Source organism: Gossypium raimondii, chromosome 11 (genome assembly GCF_025698545.1).
Source record: "Gossypium raimondii isolate GPD5lz chromosome 11, ASM2569854v1, whole genome shotgun sequence".
In the NCBI taxonomy this organism is placed as follows: Eukaryota; Viridiplantae; Streptophyta; class Magnoliopsida; order Malvales; family Malvaceae; genus Gossypium; species Gossypium raimondii.
The window spans coordinates 15,960,810-15,973,123 of NC_068575.1; the positions used below are offsets into that span (position 1 = coordinate 15,960,810).

The 12,314-nt window shown below is 29.6% G+C and overlaps 1 protein-coding gene across 2 annotated transcripts; it reads left to right on the top strand.

The window, feature by feature from the left end:
* Window positions 1-2,322: 2,322 nt before the first annotated feature.
* LOC105804467 (cellulose synthase-like protein E1) lies at window positions 2,323-10,131 on the top strand. Of its 2 annotated transcripts, XM_012637108.2 has the most exons (9): window positions 2,334-2,451; window positions 2,611-2,658; window positions 2,754-3,063; window positions 4,667-4,810; window positions 4,901-5,032; window positions 8,254-8,466; window positions 8,590-8,814; window positions 9,080-9,427; window positions 9,513-10,131. In XM_012637108.2, the coding sequence occupies exons 1-9, from the start codon at window positions 2,387-2,389 to the stop codon at window positions 10,062-10,064; spliced, it is 2,037 nt and encodes a 678-aa protein (XP_012492562.1). In that variant the 5' UTR covers window positions 2,334-2,386; the 3' UTR covers window positions 10,065-10,131. The 2 variants fall into 2 exon arrangements, with proteins under 2 accessions (XP_012492560.1, XP_012492562.1); XM_012637106.2 differs by having other exon boundaries at window positions 2,323-2,658.
* Window positions 10,132-12,314: the final 2,183 nt, after the last annotated feature.

The window sequence follows — 12,314 nt, forward strand, 5'->3', positions numbered from 1 at the left end:
TTAGCTCCTTTAGTCCTTTCTTATTTAATTATTAAGCTATTTAATCACTTTAGCAAGTTTTGCATCTTTTCAATTTAATCCTTTTTAATTAATTGACTGCCGAAACGTTAAAATTTTCTGACGAAACTTTAAGACTACCATATTGACACTCCTTAAATATTTATAAAAATATTTACGGCTCGATTTATAACATCGATGTCTCGATACCTCTTTTCCTCAATTTCTTAACTTAAATAAATTTAAAAAAAAAACACAAATTACTAATTTAAAAATCTCTTAACAATCATATTTGACCCATAATTATTGAATAATAAAATTTACGAGCTTATTTTCTGAATTTGGTGGTCTCGTACCACTGTTTTCAACATTTCTAAAAATCGGGCTATTACAAAGTAATTCGAGTTTCGAGTTTGAATTGAGTTGAATTTTACAATTTAAATAAAAGATTGGTGTAAATATTCTTTTAGTCCCTATCAAGTTTGAAAATGAGCAAATTGGTCTCTCTTTCTCTAAAAAAGAATTGCAAAAATTTAAGATAATTTTAAATTTCAAAATATTTATAAAATTCCAAAATTTATATTTTAGAAAATATAAAAGATTCTAAAAATATATAAATAAAATTAAAAATTAAAAAATAGAATAATAATTTTGGGGACTTAAATAAGTGAATTAATGATTCAAGTTTATCATACTAAAATATATTTTTATTTTGCTTTGAAATAGTTTTTAAATATATATGGTTTCAAATTTATGTGCTCTGACATGAGATTAGTTATACTGGAACAAGATTTTAATTTGACATATTTAATTTTTTAATTTAACTTGAACAATTTCACTCAACTTGATTCGAAAAAAATTCAAATGAAGTTAGGATGATAAAATAGGACTCGTTAACTCAAATTTTTTTCACTCGATTTGATCGAACGCTCACCCCTACCCACCACCTTTTTTCCATATTCTAATGGTCTATTTACTCAATTGGTTCTTCAATTAAATAAAAATTCATAGCGAATAATTTTTACCATTTTTACAATTTAGTCCTTATATCATAATTAATTATCTAATTAACAAAATTAATGGGCCAAACTTTAATGAAACTTTAATACTAATCTCGTAAATATTAAATAATAATATTTAAAAACTCTCTTGCCGAAAATGGGGTTCCGAAACTATATTTTTTGACATCACTAACTTTCGGGTCGTTACACTAAAACTCCCCTCTTTCAACCCCAAACTTCACCATATCAAAGGCCGAACTTAAGTAACTTAAAACTCACAGTCTAATAGCCAAAAACGACTTCCAAAACACCTCCAAACTAAATTTCTATAAACCATATTTGAAAAGTAACTAAAAGCATGATAACTTTGCTCATGAAACATTAAAAAAGAGGCAAAACAACTCAAAACATTCAAGTTGTTAATCTAGCATAATAAACTTATATAAAACCATTCAATGACCAAACTAAAGTACGGAAAACCAAAGCACGCATTCGTACATTCAAAGTATATACAGCATGTGGCTCAAGGCCAACCAAAGTAGATATGGTTAATACCCCATTACAACTTAGAGTAATATGAAACAATCATATATGCACCCCTAAATGACTTCTTCAGTACATGTCACTAGTTATTAATAACAAATACAAATGTTTCATACTCTTCAATGATAACAATAGTGTATGCTTGTGATCTTCGAGAAGCACCGAGTCTTAGTTCGGAAGACCTATGCATAAAAACAACGACACATTAAGTATAAAGCTTAATGAGATAATAAGGATAAAACCTTATGTACTTACCTTTAAACTAAGATTTACATCATATGCAAGATAATGCATTTAGAAGAAATGTGAATGAGATTTACATGTCAATTCAGAAAAACAAAGAGCAGTTTAGTACCATGAGAACTCATACAACTATTCACATCAAACCATTTAAGTTTTATCAAACTAAAATCAAATTATTCTTGAAAATCAAAGTTAGTTAATTTCAACCTTAGTATGTCTAGAAAAGAAAGATATTAGAGTCAAGTTATTATGAGTTTTTGAAAGATAATTTAAAAACATTTTGATTTAATCTTGAAATGCTTAATAAGAAATTTTCAAATTTTTTGTGGGGACTATGACTGTTCTAGTTAATTTTATGTGGGTTTACAATTACAGGAATTAAACCTTAGATTTCATGTCAATCAATTTAAAATTTACACAAATTTACCGCCGACATGTCAATCAAATTTATTGGACCACCTTTATTATGGGCCCATGACCCCATATTCATTGGAAGATACTTCATCCTTTTTGTTTCGTTTTAAAGGTAAAAGCCAAGCTTATCATTAATTCAATCCATAAACAAATACATCGATGCTCAGCTGTGTGTGTGAGAGAGAGAAATGGCAGAAAATGAATATGTTCCACTGTTCGAAACAAGGCAAGTTAAGGGACGAATACTGTTCAGGTATATTGCAGCTTCAATCTTGCTTGGCATCTGCTTCATTGTTATGTATAGAATTAGGTATTTCCCAGTTAGAGGAAAAGCTGAGAGGTGGACTTGGATTGGCTTGTTTCTTTCTGAGCTATGGTTTTCATTTTATTGGCTTCTCACCACTGTCTGTAGATGGAACGCTGTCATCCGTATTCCATTCATACACAGGCTCTCTCAAAGGTACATACATATCTTAATTATGTTTTCATCCTAGTTTGTTTCATATTTCATAATTGACCATTTACGTTAAATTCATTACTTTCAATCTTGGAAAGGTTCGGAAAAGAACTACCGGGCATCGACATATTTGTGTGCACGGCGAATCCGTTGTTAGAGCCACCGAGCATGGTGGTGAACACAGTTCTATCAATGATGGCATATGATTATCCACCTGAAAAGTTAAGCGTATATTTATCAGATGATGGGGGATCGAATTTAACGTTTTATGCCATGTTAGAGGCTGCAAATTTCTCAAAGACATGGCTGCCTTTCTGCAAGAAGTTCAAAGTGGAACCCATGTCTCCTGAGGCTTACTTTAGGACAGCTTCTGAGCCACTCAATGTCCAAGAATGGCCTTCAGTTAAGGTAATTTTAAATCAATCATGCAAGTTGTTCGAATGTTTGCTTCTAAGTGCAATTATTATTATTCTTTTTGCCTTTCTGGTTAAGTGCAATTTTTTATGTGTGGTTAAAAAATCTTGATAAGATTTTTATTGGGTGCATTTATGCATTATCATTGATGGCGACACACGTCTCTAAAAATAGAGTTTTATCTTTTTAGTAAAAGCACCTCAAACTTAGCAGCTCAGTCCCATTTGGGTTTTTATCCACATTTTCGCTTAAGTCAATGCTTGAAAAATCTAGACCATTCGTTGGATGATTTCGAGCAATTGAAAAATGTTTCATTTTTCTCAAATTTTAAAACATTCTAATTACATTATTAAATTATTGATATTATACAAATAAGATTATTTTGTTATTGAAATCGCTAATTTAACTGTTAAATAAAATATTAAATCTTGTATGACATAAATTAAGATGAAAAATAAAAAATCTTGATTTTTGATTTTCAAATCTTTTATAGAAATTATCATTTTCTCTCTGTCTCACTCTCTCTCATCTCAGTTTTACTTTATTTTTAATTTTAAATTTTAAAAGTTATGCATCCAATTTTACTTTTCTTTAAGTTTTTCATTTTTAATTACATCGCATAAGATTTTAAGTTTTAATAGTTTCAATAATGAAAAACTTGATTCATATAGCATCAAGAAATTAACGATGTAATTAGAATATTTTGAGGTTTGAAAACTAATTTAAAATAAATGTCATAATTTAAGGATATACGATACAATTAACTCTAATTTAATATGATAGCTAAAATTCAAGGTTTAATGAATCCAATATATTACTTTAAGAAAGAGAACCGGTGTATTAAATTTGATAAAAAAACGTCAATTTAGATTATTTTACTAATTTTTAAAATATTTTGGTAAGGGATTAGATTTCATTTATACTTTAGTTTTTCTGAATTTTATTTAAAACCCATTATTAACTGAAATGTAAAATTTTATTAATTATTAAATTAACTTATCCAACTATTTAAATCCACCATGTAACTTTTAATCGATTGATTTCGAACTCTTTTTTTTCCAAAACTGATAGGACCATACCATTATTGTTGATGTTATTATAAAATCAGGACAGCTTAATTTTATTATTTTCATTTCCAAGCAGAAAAGTTTGATTTTGAAATTAAGCATTTCGTCTCATGCTATTTAATAAAAATAATTTGTTTAAGGTTGAAAAGAAAATTATATTCTTCCCCAAAAAATTGGGTATGTGGCACAATAATATGTTACTTATACATGCTATGTCCCTCCTTTTGACTTCTATCTATGCTTATATCATTGAAAATCTTTACCAGCACAATAGGGACCGAGCAATATTTATAATAATACTAATAAACATAAAATTATAAATATATGCATTTTTATTTCGAGATATTCTATTTGATTCAACATTATATTATTTGAGATTTGTACAATTCTTGTATCTATGAATACTTTTAAAAATTCATGTAATCAATTTTTCTATTTTATTATTATTTTTGTTTGAATTAATGTCAAAATTTAAATATACAATTATTTGCATGTAAAAATTTGTTTTTTCTTTGTCAATAATTATGCAGAGATTATACGAGGAAATGAAAATGAGGATTGAAACCACCACAAAGTTAAACCAAATTCCAGAACATATCTATAAACAACACTACAAAGGATTTCGTGAGTGGAACTTTGTTACAAGTAAACTTGATCATCAAACCATCCTTCAAGTAAATTGCTCATTTCATAAACTTCTAATTAGTTAGGCTTTGAATAGTTGAGCTTAATTAATTAATGATGCTTTGATTAATGTTTCTTAGATTCTAATTGATGGAAGAGACACCAATGCTGTGGATATTGAAGGCAACCCTTTGCCAACTCTAGTGTATTTGGCAAGAGAGAAAAGACCTCAATATCACCACCATTTCAAAGCTGGAGCCATGAATGCTCTTGTAAGTATAAAATTTTTATTTAAAAAAAAAAATTAAACACTTAACCAAGATTCATCTATAAATATACTATTGATTCTATACGTTTAAATGCATATATAAATAGCTTATAAAATTAAATAAGCATTCAAACTCTTGCAAACAACTAAGTTATCACACGTAGATTCGTATACTTTTCAACTTATTGAGTCATTGATTGGAAAAAGAATTAGTTTTTCTTCCCATTAAAGATCTTTCTGGATGGGCAAAGAAATTACCTATGTGAGAATACAATACAAAGTGGTAGTAAAATTAGTTATGATAGTAATGAGATTAAAATTAATGGTGATATATGTGTTTAAATTCATATACAAGAACGGTGATGTAAGAATGAAAATAATTATTAAAGATAAAAGTTAAATTTTATGTATATAATAAATATGCTAAAGGTAAAAAAAATCTCTCACTACATAATCAATAAAATCAATTGAGCTATTATGAAAAAAGTGCACTCAATTAAGCCATTAATGACCTCAAAGAAAAATCAATTGGTCCCTTTCATTAACAGAATCTGTTAGTTGATTGGCTTGACCATTAACCACATTGACGTGATAGATAAAAACCACCAAAGTTGCACTTATAGAAAGAATTAAAATGCACTTATAGAAAGAATCTAGATAAATAGTAGTCCAGATTCATTTTGGATGAATACAAAATTAAAAAAATTATCAATAATTATTGAAAAATTTTAAAAAGTTTTAAAATAATATATAAAATTTCAAATGCTTAAAAACTCAAAAAAAATATTTATTCTTAGTGCATATATAATTTACATTTAATTCAATTTCACATAATCAATAATTATTTTGTAGAAGTTAAGGAATCAACCATGTATAAGACAAATTCAAAAGCGTGTAGCATGAAAAACAAAACACTAATAATAAAGGAAAGATGTTCTTTTTGGTGGATTACAGTAACAAGGCAAAACCCAAACAACAAACAAGATTAACACAACTCTAACTCAAGCCACATCTGAGGCAGTGAATACGCTTGGCTATCAAGCCATCACATAGGGTTCAAAGGAACTATGTTTATTGATTCATTAAAAAAATATTTATTAATTGGATTATGTCACTAAAATAAAATATTTTTTTATTTAAGTTGATTTAAATTTGTCCCAAACATTCTCAAAATAAATTTATTTATTAAGATAAATATAATTATTGACTATATAAAATTGAATTAAAAGTAATTATATATACTAATAATAAATAATTTTTGAGTTTTAAACGTTCCAAAGTTTTATATATTTTTTAGAAATTTTAGTAATTATTAAGATTTCTTATAATTTTTAATTTTTTTAGTTTTATATTTATTCAAAATGAGATTAGACAAATGGTTGTCTAGATTCATTCTATATACACTTTTTAATTTTTTTTATAAAAAGATTTCAGTTTTTAAATTTTTTATCTTTTGGCTAATTTGGCATGCCATGTGGTAGCTTTTTGTGGCTTCTATAAGCCATAGCAGCGCAATTAAATCAAATTGGTCAATTGATTATTTTTATTAATATGAGGGGCCAATTGAATTATTTTCATTATTGAGGGTTCAATTGAGGCATTTTTCCTTATGAGGGCTTAATTGATTTTTTTTTATACCGAAGACATGTTTGATCCTTTAGCCTAATAAATAAACCATTAATAATATATCTTTTAATAAAATGTTAAATAATAATTAAATTATTAAAACTATGTTTATGTTCAAAAATCAAGAATATATTTTATGGTAAATTTTATAAAGATCATTAATATTGCTTGTATTTATTTTTATTATATAAAAATTATAAAAATATTTTTCACGTTTGTATTTTTATAATAATAAAATATTTATTAAATTATAGAAACTTGTATTGATTCATATAAAGTTTATATATTTATTAAATTATTATAAAAATTTAAATCATATATATGAAAATGAAAATAAAAACAATAACCTCTTTGCTTATATATTTAATATGAAAGAAAAAAGTTTCACTCAATATAAAGGTATAGCACCCTACCTCTTCTACGTTCTTGACAACTCATTTTTGTCTCAGTAGAGTTTTTCAATGATATGTTTCGATCGATCTTCCCCATTATTTAGAAAAAAAGTGAACCATCAGTTCAGCTACAACATACTATCATTATCACCTGGACAATTAGACACCAAATCTGTAATCGCAACGACCCAATTGCAAGAGCGAAGCTCTACAAACTAAGCTACATCCCTCGAGCCAAGTAGAGCATGAATGAAGGAGTCAGATGCTTCTTCTATTCTTTTCCTTGGCGCAACTTGGTTGTCCTGGACTTGAAGCAGAGACCTCGCCTATGAAGTAAATCATTGCACCTATGGTTCAACCAATTGGGAGAGAATTAATAGATTCCTTTTCGGAGCGAATCATCCTTCCCGAACGCAGCATACAATTCTCTGTTGCACAGTGTTCTGCAAGTGTGCTTGTCCCCCCTTTTTCTTTACCATGACAAGTTTTTGTGAAATAAAAAATAACTCTAATGGAAAGGAAAAGAAAAGGCATTAAGAGACCCTCTTGGTCCAACCCAAAACACTCTAAGATTCTTTTTCAAACTTGTTCCCAATTCGAGTAAAGAAATAGATAAATAGACACATCTCATTGCACTGATTAAGGGTGTTCATAAAGGGTTAAAAATAAAAGTTTTCTCTCGCCTTAGGTATTAAGTAATTTTAAAATTCATGACTAGTGTCTACCCTTTAATGAGCCTATCAAAGACGAAAGGTTAGTCAGTCAACTTACTCAAATAAATACCTTCAACAACAACAAAAAAAAAAAAAAAAAGAAGTTTTCGCCACTGAAGAATGCTTTTTCCATCAAATTAGAATTAAGGGGTGTGGTGAGTTAGACCATTTTCACCACTTGTTATTTAATTAGTGTTTTAACACTAGTGAAAAAGAATGAATGAGGATATATTCTCTAGATTCGATCTCCTCACAAAAGGCCTGAGTCAATTAGCATGGGTGAAGATAGATTTTGAAAAGTTTAATTGATATCCATAAAACAATTGGATAGGACTATGCTCATGAACTAAAGGACAACGAATTAGTATAATAAATTTATTATTTATTATTTCTTATTGTATTATTAACTATTATTATAACTTTAAAAATAAATTTTATATTTTTGATTGTTATTAAAAATTAATATAACTATTATATTTTCTGGTGAAAAATAGATAAGGACATCTTCGAAGATAAGCAATGGTCCAATTATTTTGAATGTGGATTGTGATATGTATTCCAACAATTCAGAGTCAATCAAATATTCTTTATGCGTTTTCATGGATGAAGAGAAGGGAGATGAGTTTGGCTACGTACAGTTCCCTCAAAGTTTTGATAATCTCACCAAAAATGATATCTATGGTTGCTCTTTTCGAGTAATACAAAAGGTAATTAGGCCATTATTTAGTAGAAAGATATCATGCAAAGAATTATTAATCTGATCATATGGTATATAATCTTGATAATGATTTTCACTTTTGGTTATATTTGATCTGTCTGTGTTGGTTAAGTTGGAGGTTCATGGACTTGACGCAAATGGAGGACCATGCTTTATCGGCACGGGATGCTTTCACAGGAGAGAGGCTCTCTGTGGGAAGAAATATGAGAAAAACTTTAGGTTTGATTTGAAGAAACTAAATAATACAAAGGTTAATGAAAGAGCGAGCCTCCTTGAAGAAACATGTAAAGTTCTTGCTAGTTGTACCTTTGAACACAACACAACATGGGGAAAAGAGGTACATTTTGCTAATTCTTACATATATACACATATGAACATGAACCCATATAATTTCATTTAGCTGCTTAATCCCAATTACCTGTAAGAGGTTGCATATAGTAGGTTTTAAGTTGGAGTTCTAATTTTTATAATCTCTTTATTTCTAAGCATTGTTGAATGTCATATTTTAAGGATAATGCATGAATCTAATAGGTTAAGGATATCACTTAATTAACATGGTAAATAGACATGGATTTTAACATTTATTAAGTTTTTGGTTGCAGATGGGTTTAATATATGGCTTTCCAGCGGAAGATATTGTTACGGGGTTGAGTGTACAATGTAGGGGATGGAAATCCATGTTTTTAGACCCTGAAAGAGATGGTTTCTTAGGAGTTGCTCCAATAACATTATTGCAGTTGCTGGTGCAACATAAGAGATGGACGGAAGGTCACCTTCAAGTTTTTCTATCGAAATATTGCCCCTTGTTGTATGGATATAAAAAGATCCCTCTTAAGCTTCGACTTGCTTATTGTGCTTACAACTTGTGGGCTGCAAACTGCTTGGCTACATTGTATTATGTTGTTGTCCCATGCCTTTGCTTGCTTAAAGGCATCACGTTGTTCCCTAAGGTATGAAGCTCTTAAGTCCTTAAGTTTTAACTACGTATTTAAATGAATGTTATACGAATGACTGTAAAATCATGGAAACTTGCAGATATCAAGCCCTTGGGTGCTCCCATTTGCATACGTTGCCTTTTCACACCATGCATATAGCCTCGGTGAATTCTTATGGTGCGGAGGTACGTTCCTAGGTTGGTGCAATGATCAAAGGATGTGGTTGTTCAAGAGAACAACTTCATATTTATTTGCCTCATTTGAAACCATCTTGAAGCTACTAGGATATTCACAATTGGCCTTTGTCATCACTACCAAGGTAGCTGATGAAGACATCTCCAAAAGGTATGATCAAGAGATGATTGAATTTGGAGTTGCTTCACCAATGTTTGATATTTTAGCCACACTTGCAATTTTGAATCTGTTGGGTAGCTTTGGGGCAATCAAGAAGGTCACCATGCATGCAGATAAAGGCTTTAAGGTTTTGGACCAATTTGGGTTGCAAATTCTGCTCTGCTTGGTTTTAGTTACAATCAACTTGCCTGTATACCAAGCCCTCTTTTTCCGAATGGACAAAGGAAAAATGCCTAGTTCAGTTACTTACAAGTCTATTATTTTTGCCTTGCTAGCTTGTACTCTCGCCGTGTATTGAACCACTATATTTTTTCAGTAAGAAAATCGTTAGATGGTATTTTAAAATAAAACAAAAGTTTTTAAAATTTGAATCCCAAACATGTTAATGTCTAAATAGATGTATAAAGGAATGGGTTAAGTTTGATTTTATGTATTGAGCTGCCATGAGTCCAGAAAAGATATGTAGAAGTCATGTCCTATAGTTTTGTGAAAATATTCCCTTGAAAATACACTCGAGATGGTTATGAAAGATGTTTCATAGACATGGAGAAGTCATTGATATGTTCATCCTTAGAAAAAGAAGTTTAAATGACAGGAAGGTTCATCAGAGTGTGGATTATTAGGGAAGCTAGAATTGCAACAAGAAGGCTAAATGAATTCTGGATGCTCAATTAGCAAATTCAGGTGAACGTTGCTAGATTTGATGGCATATATTATTATTAGGGAACGTTATATTCTCTAGGTGATAAGACGATAGGGCATTACAATCTTGGTCCGCATGATATTGTTTGAGAAAATCTAGAGATGATAAAAAGAAGTGATACTCTGAAATTTTAGATTTTCAGTTTTTGTTGACTTAGCTTCATCACTTACCATCCTTTATATAGATGTTACAATTGATTTTTTTTAATTCTATTCATGCATCTTAATCAAGTAATTAATGTGACTCTTTGATTTAATACATTTATGCATCCTGGTTAAATGCCTACCACATTGGTTAAATACAAAATTTAATAATTAACATCACAATAATGCACTGTTCTTTGACACCCAATGCTTCTCTGAGTTGCTGTAATCATGATATTGGAAGTAATTTAGTGAAAATGTTTGCTAATTGCTCTTCGTGAAGGATAGAACTCTAGTTGGATCTCTCCTGCTTCAATTACTTCTCGAAAGAAATAATTTTAAATATTAATGTTTCTGGGCAGTGGCTAAATCGTTGTCACAATAAAGTTGAACACTTTACTTTTACTTATCTCCACTGTCTTGCATAATTCTTCTTAACCAAATTTCTTGTTGTAACACTGATCTAAATGCTAGATACCCTGCTTCTACAAATTATAGAGCCACTATTTCTTGCTTCTTTTAACACCAAGAAATCACACCAATTCTAAAAGAAAACACATAACTTGAAATGCTTTTAATGTTGAATGTTTTTCAAACATGATCGATACTCAATGGTGCTCCTGACATACTTTAGCACTCTTTTTGCTACTCCAAGGTGTAAGTGACTAAGTTTACTCATAAACCTTGAAAGTAAACTAACCACAAGCATCAAATGAAGCCTTGTAGTTGTCAAATAAAATAAACTTCCATTCAACCTTTATTCCACTATCTTCTTTTCTAAAATTTTCATTCACGACCAAACATATCATACTTCAAAAATATTTTTAGCATATTTCTTTTGACAAGTAAAAGCTCCATGATCATCTTTATAAATTTCAATACCAAGAAAATGATGTAATAATCCAAGATCATTCATCTTGTATTGCCTCAAAATTTTTGATTTTTCATGACGTTTTTCCAAGAATTATGATTGTATTTCAATGTGAAATTTGATTTCTCTAAATTTAGACTTTAGAAGTACCGTTAGTGAGCATTATGACTTATTTTCAAAGTTTTGGACTTAATTGAGTAAAAATACGAGATGAGAGGGTAAAATGGTAATTTTTCTATTGAGAATAATTTTGTCATTTGGCACTTATGAGAGTTAAAATATAAGTGTTTATAAGAATGTATGGTAATGAGATGATATTCTTTTATATTTTTAACCAATTTTAATATGAGGAAGAAATGAGGACCACCCATTTAAAAATTGGTTTGACCTTTGACCCTTGTTGGTATTATTTAAATACTTAAAATATTGAGAAAAGGTGGGAAAAGAGCCCTCTCCTCCTTGCTTGGGTGGCCATGGTGGAAAACAACATAAAATCTTTTATTTCTTCTTCCTTTCTTTCCTCCCTCAAATCTCTCCAAATTTCACCTTTTTTCTCTATTTCTTGAAAACCTCCTAAAAACTTCGTTTGAGACCATTCCCACCATCACCTTCATCATCCACAAGTTAGGGTTTGGTTCGATGTCTGAGACCATTCCCACAATCACCTTCATCATCCACAAGTTAGGGTTTGGCTTGATTGAAATAGAAAAGAACTCTAGTGAGAAAAAAGTGTTATTCATAGTAAGAGCTTTTATGTTTCATCACCATTAGGGGTGACCATTCGATCGAATAGAGTCGAATCAAGTAAAAAGATTCAAGTTAATCGAGTTG